At 43.7% G+C, this 24,657-nt stretch overlaps 2 protein-coding genes across 8 annotated transcripts in view; both read left to right on the forward strand.

The window, feature by feature from the left end:
- The first annotated feature begins 53 nt into the window (after positions 1-53).
- On the forward strand, positions 54-9,927 carry jmjd6 (jumonji domain containing 6, arginine demethylase and lysine hydroxylase). The gene is made up of 7 exons (XM_030056878.1): positions 54-209; positions 356-492; positions 1,820-2,208; positions 3,220-3,506; positions 5,153-5,288; positions 5,993-6,131; positions 7,199-9,927. The coding sequence occupies exons 2-7, from the start codon at positions 364-366 to the stop codon at positions 7,328-7,330; spliced, it is 1,212 nt and encodes a 403-aa protein (XP_029912738.1). The 5' UTR covers positions 54-209; positions 356-363; the 3' UTR covers positions 7,331-9,927.
- A 1,069-nt stretch (positions 9,928-10,996) lies between these two features.
- The window catches only part of si:ch73-366l1.5 (FILIA-N KH-like domain-containing protein), a 33,785-nt gene continuing 20,124 nt past the window's right edge, over positions 10,997-24,657 (forward strand). For all 7 annotated transcript variants that reach the window (XM_030057485.1, XM_030057487.1, XM_030057486.1 and 4 more), the window contains exon 1: positions 10,997-11,394. In XM_030057485.1, coding sequence (XP_029913345.1) covers positions 11,113-11,394 — 282 coding nt within the window. In that variant the 5' untranslated portion in view covers positions 10,997-11,112. The remainder of the gene's footprint in view (positions 11,395-24,657) is intronic.

Consider the following 24,657-nt stretch of genomic DNA (forward strand, 5'->3'; position numbering starts at 1 on the left):
CTCGCGTGGCTCTGACCAATAAGCTGTCTCTTGCTCCGACAGAGGGCGGAGCCTCACACTGTCAGTCAAGTTCGGTTGCAATCGCGTCACATCGTACGCTAGAGCTAATGAGGTGCTCTTGCTGGGTGTTTATCTAATTTTGTACAGCAGGTAGTTGTAAAACAGTAATCACACTGGTGGATACACAGCAGAGTACGCGTTTTAACACAGTAAGCTACTTCTGGGTTTGATGTATTGTTGAATAAACAAAGTTACCCGGGTGGGAAACCGGCGCAGGCTAGCGAATGTGTTTCTCCACATATCGCAGCGTAGCTAGATAGCTAACAAACCAACACCACTCACACTTTGATTATAGGAGGAGGAATGAATCATAAGAGTAAGAAGAGGATTAAAGAGGCCAAACGGAGTGCCAGGCCCGAGTTGAAGGACTCAGTGGACTGGACAAAGCACGGCTACTGTGAGACTTTCGACCTGTCACACCGGACAGTCAAGGTAAGACTGTCAGACGCTTCACGCTAAGCTAGCGTTAGCCGCCGCGGCTAGCTAACCGCTTCACGTTACAAAACCCGGCAGTGCAGCTGGTCACGTAGGCAGCCGGCCCCCGGCACGCGCTGCTGCCTGCTGCACTGACAAAACATCAACTCTAGTCTTTAATGTGGGGGGGGAATACAGTTTGATCCTGCCTTATTTATTCCTAGTAGTAAATGAGTTAAGACTCGCTTATTGAATCTTTATTCAGACACAAGGTCCACATAAGAAATGAAATTGAAAATAAAATGATAAAACAGACGCAAAAGTGAAGAAATACATTATACAGTGCTATACCATTAAGTTACCAAAAACAAAAACAAAAACAAACCAAAAAAATAAATAAATAAATAAATAAATAAATATATATATATATATATATATATATATATATATATATATATATATATATGTCATATATACACATACGTACATGTATACATACACTACTCACAAAAAGTTAGGGATATTTGACTTTTGGGTGCAATTTATGGAAAATGTAAAAAGTTCACGCTACAGTGATATTATATCATGAAAGTAGGGCATTTAAGTAGAAGCATACACTGGTGATTTATTCCCCTTGCTGACAACCTAGTATGACATAGGCTATTTGGTACTAGTGGATTCCTTAGTTTGTAATTCAGTAATTACCTTCAATAATAATAATTACTGATTCAGTATTAAAAAGAATGCAGATACCTAAGTGAATCCGTTTTTATCCCTGACGCCTCATGCCTGCATTACACTCAGCACCGCTGGGTGAAATCTGTGTATTGCACATAGAATTCTTCCTTGATAATGTCAGCAGTTTGATTTACTGCTTTGAACTTTTAGTCAGCCAGCATTTTGTCAAAAGGTATGAAGTGAGGTTTCATCATTTACCAGAAACAGAAACAAAAATGCATGTCGTAGAGGTCAACATTGCTGAGATTGCTGCCATGTCAGATCATTTCTCCTGTAGCTGTAGAGTCTTAGATGCCTGAGGCGGCTTTAGTCCTTTGTCTGGTTTTGGACAGTCAAGGGAGTGCAGCAGAGCCGTTCACGAGATTTGATATTAATGTCTTAAGAGAGGGAGCGGTTCTGTGTGTTCAGCTGATTAAAATATCTCTTGGCTACATTTCAAGCACATGATGTTGTAATTATGCAGTTCTCTGATTTTGTTTGGGCCTTGGGTAAGAGCTTTTGTAAAACCCAGCATTGCCCCACCAACTCACACTCCTTAATGCAAGAATGTCTTTTTCAAACATACACACCTGTTTGCTTTGTGCATTGACATAAGCTGTGTTACCAGGACAACGTGGAGCGGGTGGATGCCGTGCAGCTCTCTCCTGACGCGTTCATCCAGCGCTTTGAGAGGCCTTACAAGCCTGTTGTACTGCTGAACTGCCAGGAAAGCTGGCCCGCCCGAGAAAAATGGACTCTGGAGCGCCTCAAACGCAAATACCGCAACCAGAAATTCAAGTGTGGGGAGGACAACGACGGCTACTCGGTGAAGATGAAGATGAAGTACTACGTGGAGTACCTGGAGTCGACAAGGGACGACAGCCCGCTCTACATCTTCGACAGCAGCTACGGTGAGCACGCCAAGCGCCGCAAGCTGCTGGAGGACTACCAGGTGCCCGTCTTCTTCATGGACGACCTGTTCCAGTTTGCTGGGGAGAAGCGAAGGCCGCCCTACAGGTTTGGGCTGCTTTTCTGTACCTCTTGGTCTGTTAACATCACACACACGGCTGTATGTAGTGTTAAATACCATGAAACACAACCTTATGGCTTATTGAGAGTTAGGGCTGAACAAGACGGTAAATCATGTTGTAATTAATTTGTCGGACAGTGCGAACGTATGATTGACATTTATAGTAGGAATGATAATTTTTGCATTACAATTTTTATTTTTTGCTTAAGAAACTGTTTTTTTTTTTTTTTCTTTTTAAAGAAAAAAAAAATCTCTGGTTTGAAACATTGTCACACATTTTACCTCTATCAAAAAATTGCAGCACCTGTCATTTGGATATTGCATATGGCCATATTGAGTGTTTCAGTAATATTACGATTAAATATGCAGCCCTACTTTAACACTGACAGAAAGGTGGTTCAACCTGCTCTGACTGGTTGTGGGAGGTGTGAGAGGCTCTGCAGCGGCTTGCAGCTACAAACATTGAAATAGAAAACAGACAAAGCTGTTGTATTAATTCATCTAATCCATTATTGGTTAACTAACAGTAGACAAACACAGTTTTGGGCGCTGCCTCCCTGCCTCTTGTTAATAAGTGTTTTCGGACCGGAGCCTTTTAGCTAGAAATTGTTTTCTGTGTTTATGTTCCTACTAATCAGTTAATGAAACTTCAAAAAATTTGTAACCAATAAAAAGCAAACACAAAAAAACCCAAGTTATTCCCAAGTATACCTTCATTCCTAGTGTTGGATATAAATGCTTTCCAAGTTATCCTCTCTCTTATTTAATTTTATTATTGTTCAGTTTTTCAAACGAAAGTTGTAGGGAACCTGTAACTGGCTGTTATCAACTTGCATTTGACAGACAAAACAGTTCTTCATGAAACAAAATCACATCAGGAGGGAATCAAGGAACAACCACAAGAAAGATGTAACTGTAAATCCGAGTGGCTGATGACTGTGAGAAGTTCAGTTGTGTGATGAACACACAGTTACGTTCTCATCTTTTCTCCGTTCCAGATGGTTCGTAATGGGCCCGGCCCGCTCCGGCACCGGCATCCACATCGACCCGCTGGGCACCAGCGCCTGGAACGCCTTGGTCCAGGGACACAAGCGCTGGTGCCTCTTCCCCACCCATACGCCCCGCGAACTCATCAAGGTGACCCGGGAGGACGGCGGCAACCAGCAGGACGAGGCGATCACCTGGTTCAACGTGGTGTACCCCCGCACCCAGCAGCCAAACTGGCCCCCCGAGTTCAAGCCCCTGGAGATCCTGCAGAAACCCGGAGAGACCGTCTTCGTCCCGGGTCCGTGAGCGGGCCGCTCCTTTACTGCGTCCGTCTTAATCTTCTTGGTCACTGCTGTGCTGTTAATAGGATCTGCTTTGTTTAGAAACCATTTAGGATGAAACTTAATGGTCCCCATCGGGGAATTGGGCTGCACGATTTGACACGATACCTCAGGACGATGTTTCTCAAAGTGGGGTTCAGGGACCACCGGGGGTCTGTAATCCTAGGCTTCACTCGCATCACGTTCATCTCCCATATCAAGTGTAGACAGGGTTAGGGGTAGCCCTGACTTCTCTATATTGGGGGTCTGTAACATCTCAATATTTGGTTTTAGAATAGACGTCCAACTTTGAAAGCACATTTCATGTAAGTGAGTGTGTTTCTTTTTCTTTTGTAGTTATGCATTCAGAGAGAAAAGACACCATTATTTTACAAAAAAAATGTTGGAAACAAACCATGAAAAACCCTGCAGCAAAACCATCACATGACAAATCCATAGAAAGATCTGAGTTTGTCTTGTCTTCCACACCTGAGATATGAAGCTAGCTGTCTTGAACACTTCACTCTAAAATAACCAAAGTAGCATCTCACCGGTAGCAAAATATAGCCCAGATCAAAAGTGTAGAATCACTGTTTGGGCTGAGCTGCTGAGTAAGATGTGTGTTTGTTTGAACTTTTAAAGCGACACAATAAGACACCAAACTAGTTTGAGGTGTTTTTTTTTTTTTTCTTTTTTAAACCTGTGAACACTGACAGTGCATCTCCCTGACTTCACAGGCGTTCTAGTGACAGGCGGGGTCACAAGAGGAATGGCTGGTTGTTGTTGTGGCGCGTGACAACACAGTCAAGGAGACAGCATGCTGTGATATTGATGCGACCTAGATTCCCCTAATTCCCACTGGGTTTAAGGTGGCACTGAGAGTGGATTAAAGCCTCAGCTCCTCTGGCACATGCCCGCCGTTTGGAGTCCTCACGGGTCGCTGATGGCAACCACAACAAATGATGCGACACACCCAAACGAGGGTGTGATCGGAATTAGGGCTGAACAATCAAACAAAACATTGAAATCACAATGTGGCTAAGCGCAGTTATCCAAACATCAGGGGATGAAATGTCTTGATAAAAGTAAACTTTGACAAAATCCATTATAATTAATGTGCAGATGCCCTGGCCTGTAAGTCACATTCTTCATTATGTAAGAAAATGTATCTGTTTGGTGCAGACCCCAGCAAAAATCATCTCAACATCATTTTGATTCATTTTCATTTCATTTTTGTCAATGAAAACGAACATTAACCATTGACCATATCGCTCAGCAGCTACTTAAACTAGTTTGGATTGGCTGCTTTAGGCCAGCTGTGTATGGAAATGACCCGTACTTTGTTTACGATATAGTTTGATCAGTACGAGTTATGGAAAGCTGATACAGGTGCCAATATATTTTTAGCCAAACTTACCACATATCTGATGTGTGTACGACTCCACCGTGAACAGTGCTAAAGTTTTAAATATTGACATGTCGACTCCTTGGTTCTAACAAATGGAACTTTTGCACACTTTTTTCCATACCCTCCCTAAAGGCATAGCGTGCAGATGACCAATCAGTGAAAAGCACTAGCATGGCTTTCCTGTTGTTGATGGGAAGTGGGTCTGTGTGTTTCCAGGCGGCTGGTGGCACGTGGTGCTCAACATGGACACGACAATCGCCGTCACCCAGAACTTCGCCAGCACAACGAACTTCCCCATCGTGTGGCACAAGACCGTCCGAGGCCGTCCCAAACTTTCCAGGAAGTGGTATCGGTAAGGACGCGTCACGTCTCAGTCATAATGTACAGAACTGCTGCTTGTCATGCAACATATATACCCGCTATAAGACAAAGTGTAAAACAAAAACTGGAGCCACTTCAGGGTGACTGCAGGTCCTTAAAAATACTGCTGAGGTCTGAAAATAAATGGCAGGAAACACGGTGAGAGTTCTTCTTTTTCCACCTGGCTCAGGGTTTCTTCATTTCTTCATTTTAATCACATTGCTAAACGTAGTCACACAGCCCCTTTTCCTTTTCCACAGCTTAGCTACTGTCCCTGAGAAATTATGGAAAAGCTCCTCAAGAAAATCACTAACCTTGTTTTTTTTTTTTTTTTAAATTTGGTTTTGTTTTTAAATGAAGAAAAAAACAGAATTTGTGGTGATTCTGCACAGTTCATTTCATATATTCATTAGCTTTTCATTAAGAAAAGACAATTAAATGATGAATCATTCTTAAAATCAAAAATCCTTGAGAATATGTTTTCAAAATAGTAAATAGTAAGAAATTAGTGTCTGTAGTTCAGCAGTTTGTGTCAACACAGCCTGGAATTTCTCTTTGAGGATTTGCCACAGTTAATTTTCCTCTTTAGGACAGAGCTCTAGTTTTGATTTCAGTTCAAGATGGTGTGTGTGTGTTGAATCGTGCTTTGCGGTCCTGCCATAACCCTTCAGTTTTGTCTTCCTCACTGTCCCGCAGTATTCTGAAGCAGGAGCGGCCCGACCTGGCGGCGCTGGCAGACAAAGTGGACCTGCAGGAGTCGACTGGCATCGCCTCTGACAGCTCCAGCGACTCTTCCTCCTCCTCCTCCTCCAGCTCGTCTGACTCTGACTCTGATGTATGTGCTGTTCGCTACAGACACACACAAACCAAGTAAAGTATCTATGTGCATAAACAGATAAATAAGGTAATGCATAGGAGAAAATGTTGATTTATTATTGATTGATCCTGTAGGTGTACACTTGTACCAGGCACCAGTCAGTTCAGAGTTGCACTGTAATGTCTAGTGTTTCCTCTTAGCTGGAAATATGGAAGGGATCTGTCTTAGGTTTCCGGAGTTGGTCATTCTCTTGCTAAATGTGCGCTGGCATTTTCAGCTGAACCCTCTCAGCTGGCAGTCGATCCCAAAAGTACGACACAGCTGGGGAAAAGTTACAGTGCTTTGTTTGTATCCTCAGTAGTGAAAAGCACAAACTCACAAAAACTGGTTTAAAGTTTGTACCAAACACAAAACTGGCACTCATTCACACAAGATAAAAAAAAAAAAAACATCCAGCTTCCCAGTGTTCATGAAATCTCATTGACTGAGTCCGAGGATTTGATCAGTTAGAAGGAAGGGAAATATCAGTGACTTTGATATACATATCACCTGGAATCTGCCATTAAGTACTTTTGAGCATATTCGTCAGAGTAGATGGTTATTTTTATCCCAAATGCAGTGAAAACCAGCCTGTTCACCCTCTTAGAAAAAAACATGAACAAACCGGGAATGGGGAATATTTTTAGGTCATGGATGCCCTCAGATCTTATTACAGAAAATCATCTAAAAGTCAAATTTTTTTTAACATGAAGGCTATGGTGGGAACTCTGATTAAAAAGTAAGAATTAAGGAAAATTAGTGGACAGGGAGAGAACAGAAAGTCTTTGATGCGCTGCTATCCTGTTCTGCTGACAAGGGAATCTGAGCTGACAGCAGAAATCCCCTTTAAATCTGACATGTTGGCAACAGGTGTGAAAACATGACATGCATCTTCCTCCTCCCTCCTCCACATAATTCAAACATAACACTGTCACCGGGCGGAGCTGTGTGTGTGTACATATCAGTCAACAACCACACACACACACACACGTGCACACACCCTCCTCCACCCCCTCCTCACCCTCTGTACACTCTGTTCCCTGCAGGCTGAGTCGGGCTCCGAGGGGGACGCCATGTCCCACCGCAGGAAAAAGCGGAGAACCTGCAGCATGGCAGCCAATGGAGACAGCACCAGCCAGGACGACTGCATCAACAAGGAGCGCAGCTCCTCCCGGTGACCTCCAGCACCCATCCGCTCCACCCAGCCGCAGCCGCGACTCATGCACAGAGCAACATCGCTTACCAGTTTTAGGTTTTTCTTTGTTTGTCATATTTGTTGTTTGTTTTTTGTGGGGATACGGAAGGAGTGCATCTGGCAGAACTGTACGCCCAGTCTGAGATAAGATGGCTGCTGCTGAGAGCCGTGGTCGAGATAAAAGAAGGAGGATCCTCCAGGGTGTGGGCCTGCCGGAGACCAGCCACCACTGTGCTTTTTAACATGAATATCCAGTCTGTCGCTGTAGCTTCTACAGGAAGGGGGTGTGTGAAGTGATGGGATGATCATGTTTTGGGAGGAAGGTGATCCCTCATGGAGGGATTAATTGTCTTAAAAATTCTCAGAGCTGCTTTCTCTAAAATGAGCTGATATAGGGCATGCGTTTTAGAGGTTTGTCTTTTACTAAAAAAAGATACACTGAACCATCGCCAGTGGTTTAAATACATTGCTAGGGCTGTAGTCTTAACGTTCATACTGTCCCACAGGGTAAAGGGTCATTTCACAGCGCAAACAGCAGCTCGATACCATACCATGAATTTGTTCAGTGCGATCTGGCGGCACTTATCAGTACTACCAGCCAAGTCTCTGTTCAGTTACACTACACGACAGAAGAGGTTCATGCCTGTTTTCACAGAAATCATTGTAAAAGCAAAACACAAAGCCTCTTCCTGAGTTAGGATCCAGCGGTCCAGCCAAAGCTGTAAATGCCCTCAGACTGACCCGTCATCAAGCACTCAAAATGGGAAAAAAAACCTGCCACGAAATGGTATTATTGCACATAGAGATAATCTGCCTAAAAAGCCACTTTGATGTTTTGTACTTTTAAAGAGATTTTCTCGTCCTCTGTACTAGAGGTAATACAGATTCATGCTGGAATTTAAATTTGGTCGGTTAGCCTTACCTAAATTAGACGGTTCACAGCTATCCTCAAATGGACAAAAATTTCACATTTCCTCATATTTATTGTGTCAGAGTACCTGCTCACAGCGGGTGTTGGTTATTTATTCTGGCTGCCTCCAGCTTCGTTTCCAGGTTCAGCTGGAGGCTCAGAGGCTCGGCCTTCGGGAGGGAGAGTGGAATAGCAGCAGCTTACAGTGTGTAGAGTTAGCTGTTCTCAGGTGCCAGGTGTTTATGTGTTTAAATCCAGAATCTGCAGCTGGTTCTCTGCCTGGCTCGTCAAACACAGGAACTAGATAGTGCCATTCAGTCACTAGCACTCTGATGTGAAATAGTGTGCCATATGATGCAAATTTGAAAAAAAAAAATGTCAAGAGGTAGACTGGTTGAGGTCGGTTTAACTCCCAATCCGTTAGATCACACTGTCCATTATCTGTCTTAAACAGTAGAGGGCACTACACTCCCCAGAATGCACTGCAGCACCTCAGCTGGTGGTGTCTAGTGGATGAAAGATAAGCTTTAGTGTTCATTTACAGGAAGAGGTTCGGGGGAAGAGTGCTGGCAAAGTGAACTAGCATTTATTCAGGTTCTGCATCTCGTCATCTAACATCTCTAAACAAAAATGTGTGTATGTGTGTGTGTTAGAAATCAAAGTAGACGACACAAGAACAAGTTTTATATCTGAGGCTGTTGCAAGGCTCTTCTTCTTTTTCTTTTTCTTTTTTTTTTTTTTAATTTTAATTTCAGTCCTCTTTCAAAGTAAAGCGAACACTGCACCACTGTTCACTGTAAGTACAAGCAGCTGATTAACGATGTGAACCAGACCCATCCTGTTTTTCCAACTTGTGTTTTGTGTGATGTTGAACATGGAGTCAAATGGACACCGGCTTTGTGTTTTTTTTGTTTTTTGTTTTTTTTTTTTGGTTAAACGGTGTCCTCCAAAGTCAGTCAGAAGTACTTTAAATATTTGAATTGCTGTATCCACATAATGTGTCTTGATCTGTTGCTTAGATAAAAGTGCCTACAAAGTACCATTTTGATCATCCCGTTCATGCAGGGGAGGTTCGGTTGTCTTGTCACTGCATCTTGTGTGTTTTTTAATCTGTTCTCACCTGATTTAAAGGCATTTAGCACTATCGCGGTCCCTGGGGTCGGTCACACAGTGCCTTCGATCCACCTTGGTAGAGGCTGCATCGGGGCTTGTCTCCTCCTCTGGTCCGAGGGGTTTCCTGCCCTCACCTTGCCTCCTCGTCGTTTGACCCGGTCTGGGCCGGGCTTCCCGAAGAGTTCACGCCCCCCAGTCGCTCTTTGTGAAACAGCACAGACGCCCTCGACGGCCACAAGACAGAAATCATGATTAAACCACCCCCCGCTCGGGTGCCGGTCAGATGTTTTGTGGTTGTAGGGGCGACGAGAAGTGGATAAAGAAAACCTGGAGGTGTTTGCTCTTTGGGAAGCCAGCCCTAATCTGGAAGGAATCCCTCCTTCCATAAACACACAGCGGGACGGATGTTTATCCTGTCAGTGTGAATGTGAGGGACGGAGCCTCTTCAGATGTCGAGAGGGGACATTCAGACAAACCTTGACGTTATCCAGACTAAAGTGAATAATAAATAAATCGTTTTGTCAGTTTGAATCAATAAAATCTTTTCTATGAATCAAGATTTGTCACTCCTGCTATTATTTTTTTACTTTTCACTTCACTTGTCTGGTCAAACCCACTGGTACTGATGGTGTACAGCAGCTTCAGTCTAAGAGTTTAGATCAGAATCAATTCAATTGGTTGGTTCAGTTATTTAAAATGTGTTTTATTTATATTGATGCTTATTTCCCCACATGAAAGGCACCGACCGGGTCACATTTTAACTTCAGTAACGTGTGCATATTGATTTCTGACAGATTTCTTCCTCCAAATATTTTCATTATTTTATTTTAACCTTGGCACAGTTTTTATTGCTCAAAAAGTCACAACATGATCATCAATGAGGGTTTTATTTTGAAATTCATTTATCACTATATGAGGCTAAAAATATTGTTTACAGCTGAAAATGGTAGTCAGCTGATTAGTCGATAGAAAAATAATTTATTATATTTTGATAAGCACTTGTATTAGTTGTTTAACCGGTAAAAACACCAAACAACTTCCAGTTAAAGCTAAAAAAGATTTTCTTGCTTTTCACTGTTAAAATACTTTTATATTTTCATGGCTGCTGATCATACTGAGGAAGCAATTTTAATAATCTTATTTGGTAACATATCAAGGAAATTTCTCAGTATTACTTACATATGATAGAGAAAGTGAATAATCCACTAATCGCAAAAGTAATTGATTAATTGGTAATGAGAATAATCGTTAGTAGAAGCTCTAAATTACTATTTTTTCTGACCATGTAGCAGGTTGACCGGTTTTACTACAGCGACTCATTCAGAGAAACTTTTTCATCCTTATGAAACTCCTGTGGAAAAACTATTTTAGTAACTAATTACAATGTGCAGAGATGCTATATAAATTAAAAAAAAAAAAAAAAAAAAAAAGTCATATATTCTTTATTTTCACTGTGGAATTTTGCATTATTCAGAAACACAAGGTTATTTGGAGAAGACTGTCACCGGAAGTCGGTTTCCTCCCTTTGGGAAGAATATTTTGAAAGTCCTGACCGGAAGTGGTGGTGGGCTCGGCCGCGCGGAGCTTGACGCGGCGGGCAGCCCAGCTGTGTTATCAGGCTGCGCTGAGCGGGCGGATGCTGCTCAGTGTGTGTTGGACTGCGCCGGGAACAACACACAGATAAACCCGAGAGACACGCCGCTCCGCTCTGCTTCAACTTCTCTCCAGCATCGCAGAGGAAGATGGACCTGGACCCCGCCGTCATCATCCCCGCCATCCTCTTCACGGTGGTGGCCATCTATTTCGCCTCCTCCTTCCTGAACAAAAAGACCGAGGCGGCCGCAGGTAAGAAGAGCAAGCCGCTCAAGGTTGGCTACGAGGACGACGTCCCCCCCTCCAGAGCTTTGGCCGCAGAGGAGCACCGCCAAGCCCGAGCCGAGCCCGAAGCCGCCGCTCCGGTAGTGGAGGAGATCGGAGTCGCGGAGCCGCTCGTCGTCCCGGCACGGCAGGACGCACCGCTGCAGGTGAGCGGGGAGGAAGGGCTGCGCTCTTGGAGACGCTTGGCCAAATTTGGCATGGCGCAAAAAAGTTGGCATCCCTGAGTCCAACTTGAAGCCTCACCATTAAAGAGAGAGAGAGAGAGAGAGAGAGAGAGAGAGAGAGAGAGAAAAAATCCAACAAGATATGTTTGGAAGCTGTATCTTTAAAAACTGGACCGGTTCTATCGGCACTGATATGTGCACCGTGAAAAACTGCCATAGGTTTAATTTATCAGCACGATAATAATGACCCAAACAAGGGAAAGTAATAAAGACAGACTGAAAAAGTGAGTTTAAAAATGAAGCTATGTCACCCACAAGACGAGCACAAAACACCCCAGCGACAGAAAATTGATCAAAAACCTAACATATGAAGCAAATAATGAATAAAATGGATACATGTATGAGTGTGTGCATGTCTCCTTTGATTAGTGAGGTGGCATAAGCCTGTAAATTACAAACGACGAGAACCGTGGAGACTCCAATTAGACCCCTCCACCTTGAATCTAAAATCCATCACTCAAATCGACGCTCTGCTGTTTTTCCATATTGCAGTTTGTAATAATTCATCACAAAATAATGTTGTTGTACTCCACTTTGTGCCCATGCCTGTGGGCTATTTCTAGGAGCTCGTGCGGATGTTTGGGTGGCAGATATTAGATGCAGCCACTTGAGCGTGGCTTATGGTTTAGTGGGCTAATTCAATTAACCTGCTTTAGCGCCAGCAGCCTAATTCTTGACGCACGACAGGTGTAGAGAGGCACAGCTCTCTACCTAACACAGAGGTAAACTTAAAGAAGAGGTTAACATGTCAGATAAATCATAGAAACATATGGTTGGCGGTAATACTGTGGCCTGTCAGGTGCATCATCTGAGCAAACCCTGCAGAAGTCCCACCTGATGACAGTGTCCACTTAAACTTCCAGCAGCACACAGGCACACTGCTGACTGACAAGGCACTGTGGAACTGCAGACATCAGTAAAATACAGAGAAAACACACAAAAATTACCGGATCATTAGTTAAATAAAAAAAAAAACTGTATTTCTAACCATTAAAATGATATATTTAAATGCGGGATCAGATTTCTTGTGGTTACATGCATGTGAAAGGCATCCGCATGCTTCATATCTCTTCATGTGAGCGTCCCTGGAGGGGAAAATCACTTCAAACGGGTGTCTGTGTCTTATTGCATGTCAACTTGGACATGGGGAACATGAAAAGGTTTGAAAACGCCTGGCCTGAAGCATCGGCTTTCAAGTCCTCAGCACTGACAGTCCTGCAGGTCGTCTGCCCGACCTCTTAGATAACTGCGGTTCATTATAAGTCGGGCTCTGATTGGACGGCTGGAGCGGAAAGCAGCAGGACACAACTGAGCATCACACACAAGATATGGCTCCCAAATACGTTTCTGGCCATTTAAAGGCTTTTCTTTCTTCTCCATTTTAATCATCAAGCCTGCACATTCAGCTTTGGACCGACCAAATTGGAGGTGAGCAGGATTTGCCACAGTTGGCCTGACTCTCCTGTTCTTGCAACATTTCTGCACCTTGATTTCCACTAGTGCACAAAATCTGTGGAAAAAACCCTCTTATCTCAAAGAGGAAGGTCGACTGAAGAGCCGGACAGCTGTGCACCGTGTCAGCACGTAATGAAGCATTTTCAGTTCAGGGACTCTCATCTAATGTCATGCCTGAGCTCCCAGCCACACACACACACACACACACACAATGTCTGCAGCAGCAGCAGTGGCGGTCAGCCTCACCAGGGCTGGACGTGCTCTGTCTCCAGAGGTCAGTCAGCGCGTTGACCTGCAATTTGTCCCAGTCCTCCAAGACCCTTTTCCTCGTCGAGCTCCATGTGAGGCCTGAGGAATGTGCCCACCGCTGCTGTAATTTGAGGTATTTGCATTCCTCCATGAAAGCACCAAGTAGTTCTCTATATTTGGTGTCAAACATATCGCCTATATTTACACCTTTGTGGCGTTGGTGGCGTCACACGGCTGAAACGGAGCCCGGGGCTTCAGGGGGAGCTGGAGACGGCACCTGCAGGAGGAGGTGTGTCGCCGACGTGGCCGCTCATGTGACGTTTGATGACTGGGCTGTGTGTTTGTCTGTGTTTCCTCATCCCACTGGCTCCCTCACGGTGTGATAAACTCTCAGTTTGATGCTTTAAATGTCCTGGTAGTCCCAGCCTGCTGTGCTCATGTCGGCGGCTCACGATGTAAACTGGTGCTGAACTGATGCGGCTGAAACTCATGTTGATGTTTTTATATTAAAGCTGTTATTTTGCTGTTCAGTGTAATTTAATTTGACCAAAAAATATCTAAAAAACATAATATTTCATCTGTTCAGTGTTTTGTCTGGGAGTTATGCTCTTGTTAGGGTGGCAAAATCTCTGAAACAGCATTTAGACCTTTATGGGACACATTTTTCTTTTTTTTTTTTTTTTTTTTTTTTTTTTTTTCAGTTTTAGTGTCTCTTTAAGTGGGAATGGGAATCAGCAGGGACTTCCTGATTCGATATGACTCACTTTACCTGGGTGTCGATTTGATATGTATTGGAATTCTATAATGACTGCAATTTTGTAAGCATTGCAATTCGATATAATGTGATTTTTGGACAAAGTTAAGGACTTTTTTGATTTTTCAATTACTTCAATCAATATTTAAAAAGTTAAGTACATAATTAAATGAAATAAAATGCTGTTAAAATTAGAAAGATAATAAAGATAAAAATATAAATACAATAATTTTATTATTTTAGTAATTTCATTGTAATTAAAAGGCAGACCGACCTGACTGCATCTATTCAGTGGTAGGGAAACTTGGATTACTTACCTTTTTTTAAAAAATGATCAACTGAACAATTAAATGAATAAATAAAATGTCATTGCAGGTTTTACAGGCTGCTTTTATGGAGCTGCCGTCAGGGAGGAACCTCCTTCAACACTAAAATCTGTCTAATAAAAGGCCGATATGGAGCTCGAGTATCGGCCTTAACCCAAATACAGAAATGCAACACGCCCCCTTCTGCCTTTTCTCACCAGAGGCTCAAACTGTCGAGCCTGAGCTCTTGTTTGTTATGAAAGCCTCGTGGATGTAAATCTCTCCCCTCAGCGTTAACAGCCAGCAGCTGCAAACTGAAGTTCCTCGCTCACGCCCTCGTCCTCATCGGTAACACAGACTGAGGCTGGGCTCCTCTGCACAGTCCGAGGCTCTGCTTTGCACCCGAGTCGTGCCACAGCGTTTGACAGTATTGTTTCTGCAGTTTTACGCCGCATAAAAGCCCAGATGAAAGAGTCGACTGTGTCTCTCCTCCCCGCGGAGCCCAAACAGAGTGTGTGTTGTTCTGGCGGCCCTCATCTGTTATGACAGAGGCTGAGTGGGAGCCGGCTGGGCCCGGATCAGGGGCCGGTCAACATACAGTATGAAGGGCAAAACCTGATTAACATTGATACGATGGAGGAAACTTTACATGCAGCACACAAAAACAGTGGAAAACAAGGTTCCCAAAAAGACAAATACAGTCCAAAATATAAAAATATTTGCCACAAAGAAGTATTTATTACAGGTGTCAAACATGCAGCTTTCGCAGGAGTTTATAGGCTTTGCATATACAAAAGTCAAAGTCACTTAACTGGTTTGAATGTATGTTCAGCCTTAATTTTGTATATGAAAAGCTTATGAACACTGCCAAAGGTGCATATTTGAACAGTGTCGTAAGTCCTTTTTTTACATCAGGCTGTGGCTTCTCTCTCGAATGTTTCTTTTTTTAAATTTTAAATTTTACATGAAAAGCTCACAAAGTGTAGCTCTTAAGGCCAGTCACTGTGCTCAGAGCTCAATGCCAGACAAATAAAAACTCCTGACCTCCACCGTTGAACCTGCAGTGTCAAATCCAGTCGGTACTTTGCTCAGACCCACCGCACTTTACAGAGCTGTGAGTGGTGTCCCATCACAGACTGGATTTTTTTTTTAGTTCTGCTGTAACTAAACATTTCTGGAAGGCAGAGCTCCTCTGCAGACAGAAATAAGGTTGAATTAAAGAACCAAAGTCTAAGCACCGCTGTTTTTCACCGTGCACGTTGCCTGGTAACACAGTTTCCCTTCATTCATGATGATTGTTTTCATGATCGTGCACGGTCAGCGAGTTTTCCAACCTTTTTCCAACCCGCTGGTCCCATCGGTTAGTTCTAGGTAGTGGACATCCCAAGGTTTCCAAAGATGCCAAATATGTCCTATCGAATTCCAGGGAAAATGATGCACAAAACGTCAAAATTATATATCTAAAGTCATGATGCAGCCAGAACACAATGGCATCTTGAGTTTGAATATTTCACCTCAATGAAGCATTGGAACCAGCAGATACACGACATGCATGTGACTGATTTGTTGTACAATATGGAACAATATGTTTTGTTGTCACTTTGAAGGGGAAATTAAAGGGAAAACCAGAGTGTAAATGTTTGGGAATACCCCACCGAGGCTCGCCAGGCTCCAGCTTAAAGATTTATGGCGGCGTGAACCCCAGCGGCTCCTGCGTGCGTCGCTCTGACCCCGTGACCTTTCTGTGTGCTTCACATGTTGCACCTTCCTCTAAAGTTAGAGTTTTCATTGCCTCCATCGCTCCCCCCACCCACCAACCCTCTCCACAATCCCCCCTCCCCGTCTTTCCTGAAGGGAGGCGGGCTTGCATTAACCACGCTTGAATTAATGCATTAAAATCGTGGCGCTCCTTTTGTTAACCTAATCGGGGTGTTTGAGGACACGGCAAAGTGGTGCGTTAATTAGGACGGAATTAAACATGCTGAATGTGCTCGAAAGATGAAAGCCAGCAGGCGACATCAAAGACTTGGTAATTGTTTGGCTTCAAGGTCTGCATGGAGAAATGGTAAAAAAAAAATAGATATATATAATGTTAAAACACACCACCCTGCTTCATCCCTCTTTGACGAACATATTTCCTCACGCTTTGCAAAAATGACCTCCTTACTTATTCGTGATGCCGCCGCTCGCTGTAAATGGAAATCTGTGTGCGGACACCTGTTTCATGACGGTGGAGGAAAAAAAAAAAAAAAAAAGCTGCTGCAGGAGTGGGCCGTCATGGAAGTGCTGTAAGGATGGTCGCTGAAGTATTTTTGTACATTGGCAAAAGATTGTCTCTATCGTGTTCGTATCATCCGTCCCAGGAGTCGTTTGTCCCCGTAAAAATGCGGGGGGCCGCAGATGAATCATGGGAGCTGGGTGTGACATGTGTGGTGTTTACAGGACGGCTCAGACTTTCCTCCTCTCCCCTCGTCTCCCGGGACGTCACCGGACTCTGTAACGGTAGCGTGTAGGCCCTAATGGAATCCGCGGAGCTGTTTACTGATTGGACCGGCGCTCTCCTCTGACCTACCTCTCTTGGTATTTCCCCCTGGCCTGGCGACGGTCCTGCTTCCTCCTCCTCCTCCTCCTCCTCCTCCTCCCCACCTTCCTCCCTCTGACTCCCAGCGCCCGCAGGCTTTGGCTACAGGCATCACATTCAACCCCTCATGAGAAAACAATGGCTTTAGATCACAACATCTAATCCTCTCCATCCCCCCCCTCTCTCTCTCTCTCTCTCTCTCTGTGTGTGGCACTTTGCCCAGCCTGTGATAAGAGGTTGGCATTACCACTGGCACACTGATGCTATCTCTCCATCCTCTGACTCATAGGGGAGTGGAAACCCTGCCGTTTTTGGTAGTTTTTTTTTTTTTTTTTTTTTTTTTTGAGGCCATGAAGGGGGCATGACATAGCAAATGGTTTACCAGATGAGTCAGGATAGAGGAATGGACGAACGCCCGGTGCCAAACAGACAGACACAGGGGATACAGAGAGAGTGTGTGTGTGTGTGTGTGTGTGTGTGAGTGTGTTCAAGAGGAATTTCCACTCTAAAGGTTACATTAATCCCACAGTGAAAGCTAACAGTGTAAAGAGCGCAGAGCCTTTCGATAGACAACTTAAAAAAAGATGGATGGAAAGTGATTAAGGCCCACAGGGTGCAGCTCCAGCTCTTCTGCATCACGTCCCTTTCAATCAAGGAAGTTTAGAGGACTGAGATGCGTTTTTTTCTTTGTTTTTTTTTTTTTTCTTGCTCCTCGAGGCTCTGGGTTAGTTTTGCCAAAGCACACTGAACTGTGGTGCTGCGACTTTATTAACTTGGCCTTTCTGTCCAGGAACGTGATTATTTTTGCGATCTCAGTGCCGAAGCGAAAGTACAGCGCTTGTACACATAAATAAACTTTTCTTACGCTCAGTCTAGTTCACCCACTGAGAAAAAATCCCTGCGTTTTAGATTACAGATTATTCACAAAGCGGGTGCACAGTTTTACATCAGCCACACTAAACAAACTCTAAATGGGTTTATTTCTGTTTTTCTTTGCAAAGATTGAAGTGAAACTGTATTTCTCAAGCAGCATTTCATCTTGCTTCAGTAAGATTTAACAGAAGTCCAGACCTGATGACATGTGGAAATAAAAATAATTTGGATTATGTCACCACTGGTCTAGCAATATGCCAGTGTGGGTGTAAAGCCAGTACTGATGACCACATTTTTGAATTTTGTACTGTGTTTTCAGTATCGCTTAATATGGCCATTTTCATTCAAAATAATTCCCCCAAATCAGTGTTTCCCCTGAGAATTTTATTTTGAGCTGCATGGAAACGGCTCTGAAACAACATTTTTTTTTTATACTGTTGTGGGTGAAAGCCTCAAAATTCCCAACTCTCTGTGTAACTTGGAAAAACAGCCTTATTTCTGCTGTGATCACCCCACCTTTTTGTTTTCGAGGCTTCATAAAGTTTGTTGAATTTTCCAAACCCAGAGACGTCAATCCTCGAAAGAATGAAAATCAACAAGATTGGACCCGACAGCCAGTGACGTTTTTTTTTTTTTTTTTTTTTTAACTCTCCAGCGGTTCACCTTGTGGCTGACGCTGCACCTGTGTTTCTTCCCTCGAGTCGGTGTGACAGATATTTCTTGTGTAAAGGAGGCCTGTCGCTGCTTCATTCATAAACGGGGGCGCTGCTGCCGGGCGGAGGCAGAGATAAGGCAGGAGTCACAGGGAACAATGTGTCTGTGTTTGGACAGAGACGCAGGGCGGCGATGGGAGGTGGCTGACACAAGAAGAGCCTATTCCAGCCCAGATGCCTTGGCCCACTGCCCTCGCCCGCCCTGCACGGGACTCTGAACTGCAACATGGGAAAACCAGCCTCTGCAGCGTTTAACTCTGCTGCTGCTTTCACTGATGACAAGAGATTTGTTTCTGATGTGAAGTTTCATCTTTTTAAAGGCGCCGTCTCTCACATTTTAACATCAACGCTACATTTATTTTGAGTGTGTGTGTGACGACAGAGCAACACCGCCATCTAGAAGCTTCTACAATCCCCTAGATTGTGTGTAAGATTTGATTGGAAATCTTCTGCCTTGCTTTACGGCACGAGGCAGGAGGTGGGCGCTGTTTTTCCTGCACAATAAACCTGTAAACGGCGATGCTCATTTTTACTCCCAAATTAGGGTTTTCCTGCATTCCTCAGGCTTCCAGTCCAATGCCAAAATGAATCAGGTCTAAAATATTTGCCTCTAAACTATTTCCAGCGCTAAAATTGACTCTTGTTGCTTTTGGCGATTGCTCTCTCATTCATCTCTAGATTAACTGAGATGTATTTCAATCAGATTGGAAGCTGCATTTTAACCTTTTTTTCCCTAATGTGGTATTTTGGAGGGACTTTTTTAGCAATTTTCCAGTGATCAAAAATGGCTGCATTTTGCACCAAATCGGTGTAACACGTGGTAGCAACTCAAGAAGCGCTGCGGCAACTTCTGACACATCACTGAGCTTGGAGATGGCTTCATATACTTCCATCTTATTGTTCTAACCCTTATGCACTCTAAATTAATTTGAAAAAAAGGCACCCAAACAATGTTTATTGCAGATTTATGACTGTAATAACTTGACACACAGAGCTGAGCTGCATCTCACATCAATCTGTAGGTTCTCAGCTTTCAGATGATGTTCACCACTTCTATTTGGCTTCCGCTGTTGATCTTTTATTTCCCCCTGAAGATCCCCGGACCCCGTCACTAAAATGGGTCTGGATGGTAAGCACCGCTCACCGTCGACATGTGCAGGCACTTTCTCGTTTCTGGGACCTACTGACCTGCTCCGCTTTTCTCCCTGGGGAAGTCGTCGTAGTAGAAACTAGATAATAAAGCACAAGGCTAACGAAGAGTGTGTTCTTGCAAATATATCTTTGTTAGCTCATCATTATGCTAAAATATCGCCGCTGTCAGGTGAAAAACTTTGCATCCAGTTTTTTGATTTTCATGTTTTAACTTCATTTGAGTATTTACCTGTTCATCTGTGGGTTCAGGAAGTTCAGAAAGTGTACAGTCGTCAACCCAGAGACAAGACTTTTTCCTTAGTTTCTGAAAAGTTGATATTATGGCAGTACAAGGTTTAGGTTGGACAGGTTATTTCAAATGGGAGAACTTTCTGAGAGAATACACAAAGTTTCCCATGTCGGAAAATCAGAGTTATTTCTTTAGTTTTTCAGAGCCGTTTACGATCGCCTCATTGACCGCTGTTGTCGCCGACCAGCAGCCTGCAGCACATCGATCAGGCTCAGTGTTGAAGCGACCGGTGAAATGATGCTCTCTACTTCATAGGATGATGCCAGATGATGTGTAAATAGGGCCCTAGGTTACAAAATGGTGAACTTGTCCTTTAAACACATTATTATCCTGCAAAGATGAATGCATCGAGGCCGGTTCCACCAAACACCAGACGTCATTTGGACGTTGTTTTTTGGACCAAATCTTGTCGGTGTGTCATAGCCTTAATTTCGCCCAAAAACAGCTGTTAAAAATTGGGCACAAATAGACGGTAGATGGTACAGGGACGTCTTTACAGAGATGACGTACGGCAATGATGTCTTTCAGCGTCTTTTCAACTAATTTTTGCTGGGTGGGCTCCATGCGACTTTTCCTCCGGCGACTTGTTGGTCGTGTGCATGAAAGTGATGTTGAGCAATCAGAATTAATTTAACATCAATTATACTGAAGTTTTTTTTTTTTTTTTTTTTTTCCAAAATGCTGCACACAGCATCTTTCCAAAGAGTCATTTGTAATCGGGCGCTGAGTTCCCTGTGATGCTCTCTAATGGAAACGCTCTGTCACTCAGGTCTTTTCAGCTGCATCAGCCTTCATCCGCCCTCCTCTCTCTCTCTCTCTCTCTCTCTCTCTCTCTCTCTCTCTCCACTCAGGGCTAACAGCTTGCTCGTCTCGGTGGAGCCGGCCCGCCTCAGGCCCTCCACCATCACGTCTTCAAAAAAAAAAAAAAAAAAAAAATCTGCACTCAAGTGTAACACCTTTTCAACGTCTAGAGAGCATCCGCCAAGCCGCCGCGTGCCGAGAGAGGTCCGCCGCTCCCTGTGATTTCAGCGCGGAGGCAGTGTGTGTGTATAATGTTGCAGATTCGGGGTGTCTGTTTCAGAAAATGCCCTCGGAGGCTGTGATGACTCAGGCTAATGCAGGACGACAGAGGCCTGACACGCTGACTTTATGAACTGCATGTAAGGCTGCGTTAGACGGGCGGTCGTCAAAAGGCTTGGCACGAGGCGGCAGAGCTACGTTTGTCAGGAAAAAGCACTGGTGACGGTGCTTTATGGGGAGAAATGAACAAAATAGACAACGGGAAAAATGGAGCGTCCATGACATTCTTCGTTAGTCAGGTTTAAAAAACCTTTAACCCTTTGAAACCCAGGAGGGAGGTCTTTTATTTTGAAAGATCATATTTAACCCTTTTGAACAAAATCCACATTATTTCATATCATTTCAATGTGCTTTTCATCTTTTTTGGAGGGTTACTTGCTAATTTTTTTGTAATGTATGTAATTATAAATATAGTTTACTCTTTTTTTTAACTATGTTTTTTTGCTAATTTTCCAATATTTTCTTGGAATAATTTACTGTTTTTTTTTTTTTTTTTTTTTTTTTTTTCTCATTTTTGGGCCAGTTTCTTCCCCATTTTTGGGTTATTTTTCACTTATTCACTCATGGCCATTTTCCCCATGTTTTTGAAAGAAATCAAGTGACTTTGCTCAGGTTAATTAATTTACCTGTTCCATTAGAAAAAAAAAAAAATCTGTAAAACCTCCATTAGGATATTCTAACTCATTTTGGCCTTCATCAGGGAGTCAGACCAGACACTATTGTGCAAAATCATTTTGCCAGTGAATTAAAGGCTTTCAAACTTGACTAATGAGGGAAGCCTTGGACCCTTTTTTTTTTTTTTTTTTTTTTTTTTCCATGATCGGCTTCGTAATCCTTTTCCAAGGTTTCTGCTTTCAGGCTTTTTCTCCCCTTTTTAAAATGTTAATTCTATTTGGACGGTGCGCTCCCCACAGAGGAAGCATTATCCCTCTCAGTAACTGATAGTCGATGCCTGAAAGGAAAACATTAGCGGGTGATATCATGCCGGGCTCACTGACTCATCAGAGAAACAGCATTTTTGACCAATTTAGGAGTGAGAAACATGACAATAGCAAACGGTGGGCCCTCATGTCAGCCACATATCTTGTTGCTGACTTGTAAAAGATTTAATGACCCTATGTTTAGCAGGCGTGACCCGGGGGGTGAGCAATTTTTGTTTTACTTGTAAGTCGCGCAGATTATTTTGGTTGCTGGCCGGCTCGGGAATCCGGAGGCGGGGGAAGGGACCGACGCTCCCTGTTAAACGGATGCCATTCCAGTTTCTGGGTGTGAGGGAGGGCTGCCACGGGATTAAGTGACCGGACAGCGGGCAGCAGGAATAGCTTAATACAGTCGGGCCCGGTGGAATTTACTGTCCCGTCCACCGTGATGCTACCAGTTGTCACTGCAGTGAGTCATGAGTTCCCAGCAATGTGACCGATGGGACCAGACGGGAGGGTTGGAGTTCAGTACAGTGAGTTCTGTTTCTGCGGCACAGGGGCCACATCTTGATTTTTCTTGTGATCCTGCACTCTGATAGTCCCTGATCGTTGCATTAGCGGTTTGATTAAAAGCACTGACATGACTCGCAGGAACCCGATGTCCCCAAAACCACAGTTGACATGATTTCTTTGATAATCATTGATTGATTTCACATGGAAGGATCAGTGCTGGTGGAGCACGGTGGCTAATTAACTTTCTGGTCAGAGTGTCTGATGGATGCCCAGTTTATTTATTTATTTATTTATTTATTTTTTCAGTAACTACATTTATGTTCACCACAGGCATTTTTTGCACCACTTTGGCAACTTGTGGTCCGAATACGACAGCTTCGGAGTTGCTGTGAGGTTTATTTCTTTCACTTTGACAAAGCTAGGCTAACGACTCCCATAGACTTCAAGTCTTTATGCTAAGCTAACAGGAAATGCTACCCACAGGAGCCGAACCACTGGATGCACAGAGGTGAAAATGGTATTGAACGTCTTGTCTCAGTCTGGCCGAGTCATTTAAAGAGGGTTTTGCCCAAAAAGTCAAAGTAGTCCTTTAAAAAAAATCAGACACAGCTCTGTTTCAAGCACCACACACTAAATCAGTGTTTATACTTCCATACTTCCAGTTTATTAGTGTCATGCTGCAGGTTTCAGCTCTGGAGTCTGTTTTGGTGGAGGTGAGGTTTTGGGAGCATCTAAAATGCATAAGTTCTCTGTTTAAAGCTGTGAGGTTTTCCGTTTTAGCCGGATGATTTGATCCGATATGACAGGAGACCTCTGGCAGCTCGTGAGGCTCTGAGCAGAGTGTAACCCCAGACTGTCCCCCTGTACTCTGACTGCGCCTCTTCACATCCCGTCTGTCTCTCTGTGTCCCCTCTCTCTGTGTGTCCGTCCTTCGTCTAGTCCCTGTCCGCTGCTCTTTGTCTCTTTCCGGCTGACGCGCTCCTTTTCCCAGATCAGACTCCTTTCAGTGTGCGCCTCATTTACTCATCAGGGGATACTCCAGCAGACTGGAGCTTTAGTTCAACAAACCTTTTCTCAGAGGCAGAGCTGCTGTGGAGGCAGAGATAATCCCACTGGATGTGTTTTAAAATTAAATCAACAGGGCCAAAGAAGCAGCTTCAGGACTGATGCTGGTTCTGTTCAGTCGGTTTCACGATAAGTACGACTTCTGGGTGGTCCAGCGGGTAAAAACCAGGGATAAAACATGGACGCCTGCCTTAGTTAATGTGCCCAGTGTGAAATGCTGTTTCCTCTGCAGCCTAGATACTGTCAACTGCAGCTTTACCTCTCAAATTAGTGTTTTTACTACTTTTACCACACTGGTGTTTTGGTAGCTTTGTGTGCAATGCTGAAAATAAAACTTCAGTGTGTCCTGAGGTTTAGAAACATATTTCAATATATTTCAGTATATTGATGTGGCATCAGATCTGCATTTCATGGTAGGTTTTTGAGTTTTAGATTTTCTAAAAAATGCATAGTCTAGCCATACTGAATTATTTATATTAGCTAGTTTAACACTGAAACTCTGATTTTCCCTAAATTGTTCCCGTCAGGTAGTTTCAAATTTATATCCTGTATCTGCTGGTTGCAACACTTCACTGAAGCTACATCACAGTTATAATGATTGAAATATTCAAACCCAACATGCCATTGTTTTACGGCTGCAGCATCACATCAGAAAGAAAATACTGACATGTTTTGTGCATCATTTTATTCACGTGTCACGGTAACTCTGCAGGACGTTTTTGGTGTCTTTGGAAACTTTGGGATCTCCGATAGAATTTAAAATGAAATTCTGCTGGTTTGAACAAAGCTCAGTCACCCAGCATGCATCTGTGATTCTGATCCGGTTGAAGAGGTTTGTAACCGTGCTGACCTCCAAAGATCATCGTTGTGAATGAAGGGAAAAGAGGTTAACTAGCCAAGTTTTAATAAGAAAGGGGGGGTTTATTTGGCTCCACCCACTGAGAACCAACGCTCCAATCTGTGATGGAGCACCATCTTTGGACACCTCAGTTACCAAACACTGCCTAAAAGTGTCGACCGTGCTGTATTTGGTTCTTGTAAATGTACAGAGGCTGTAGAGAAACCAGATCCCGCGCTCAAATGTCCGTCGGTGCTGCGTCAGCACTTCACAAAAGGGACAAACAGGTGCTTCAGTGCAGAGGAGAGAGAGGAGCGGGGCAGGGTGAGTGATGGCGGCGGCCTTGAGGTCGGTTACAGAAGAGTTGTTTGTGTGTGAGTGTGTGTATGTGTGTGTGT

This window comes from Myripristis murdjan, chromosome 8 (genome assembly GCF_902150065.1).
Source record: "Myripristis murdjan chromosome 8, fMyrMur1.1, whole genome shotgun sequence".
In the NCBI taxonomy this organism is placed as follows: domain Eukaryota; kingdom Metazoa; phylum Chordata; class Actinopteri; order Holocentriformes; family Holocentridae; genus Myripristis; species Myripristis murdjan.

Bases quoted from the DNA above. Each gene is read 5' to 3' on its own strand.
- jmjd6 (XM_030056878.1), top strand. From the start codon at position 364: ATGAATCATAAGAGTAAGAAGAGGATTAAAGAGGCCAAACGGAGTGCC. The intron at 2,209-3,219 runs GTTTGGGCTGCT...TCTCCGTTCCAG, and splicing joins AAGCGAAGGCCGCCCTACAG to ATGGTTCGTAATGGGCCCGG. The intron at 5,289-5,992 runs GTAAGGACGCGT...ACTGTCCCGCAG, and splicing joins CTTTCCAGGAAGTGGTATCG to TATTCTGAAGCAGGAGCGGC.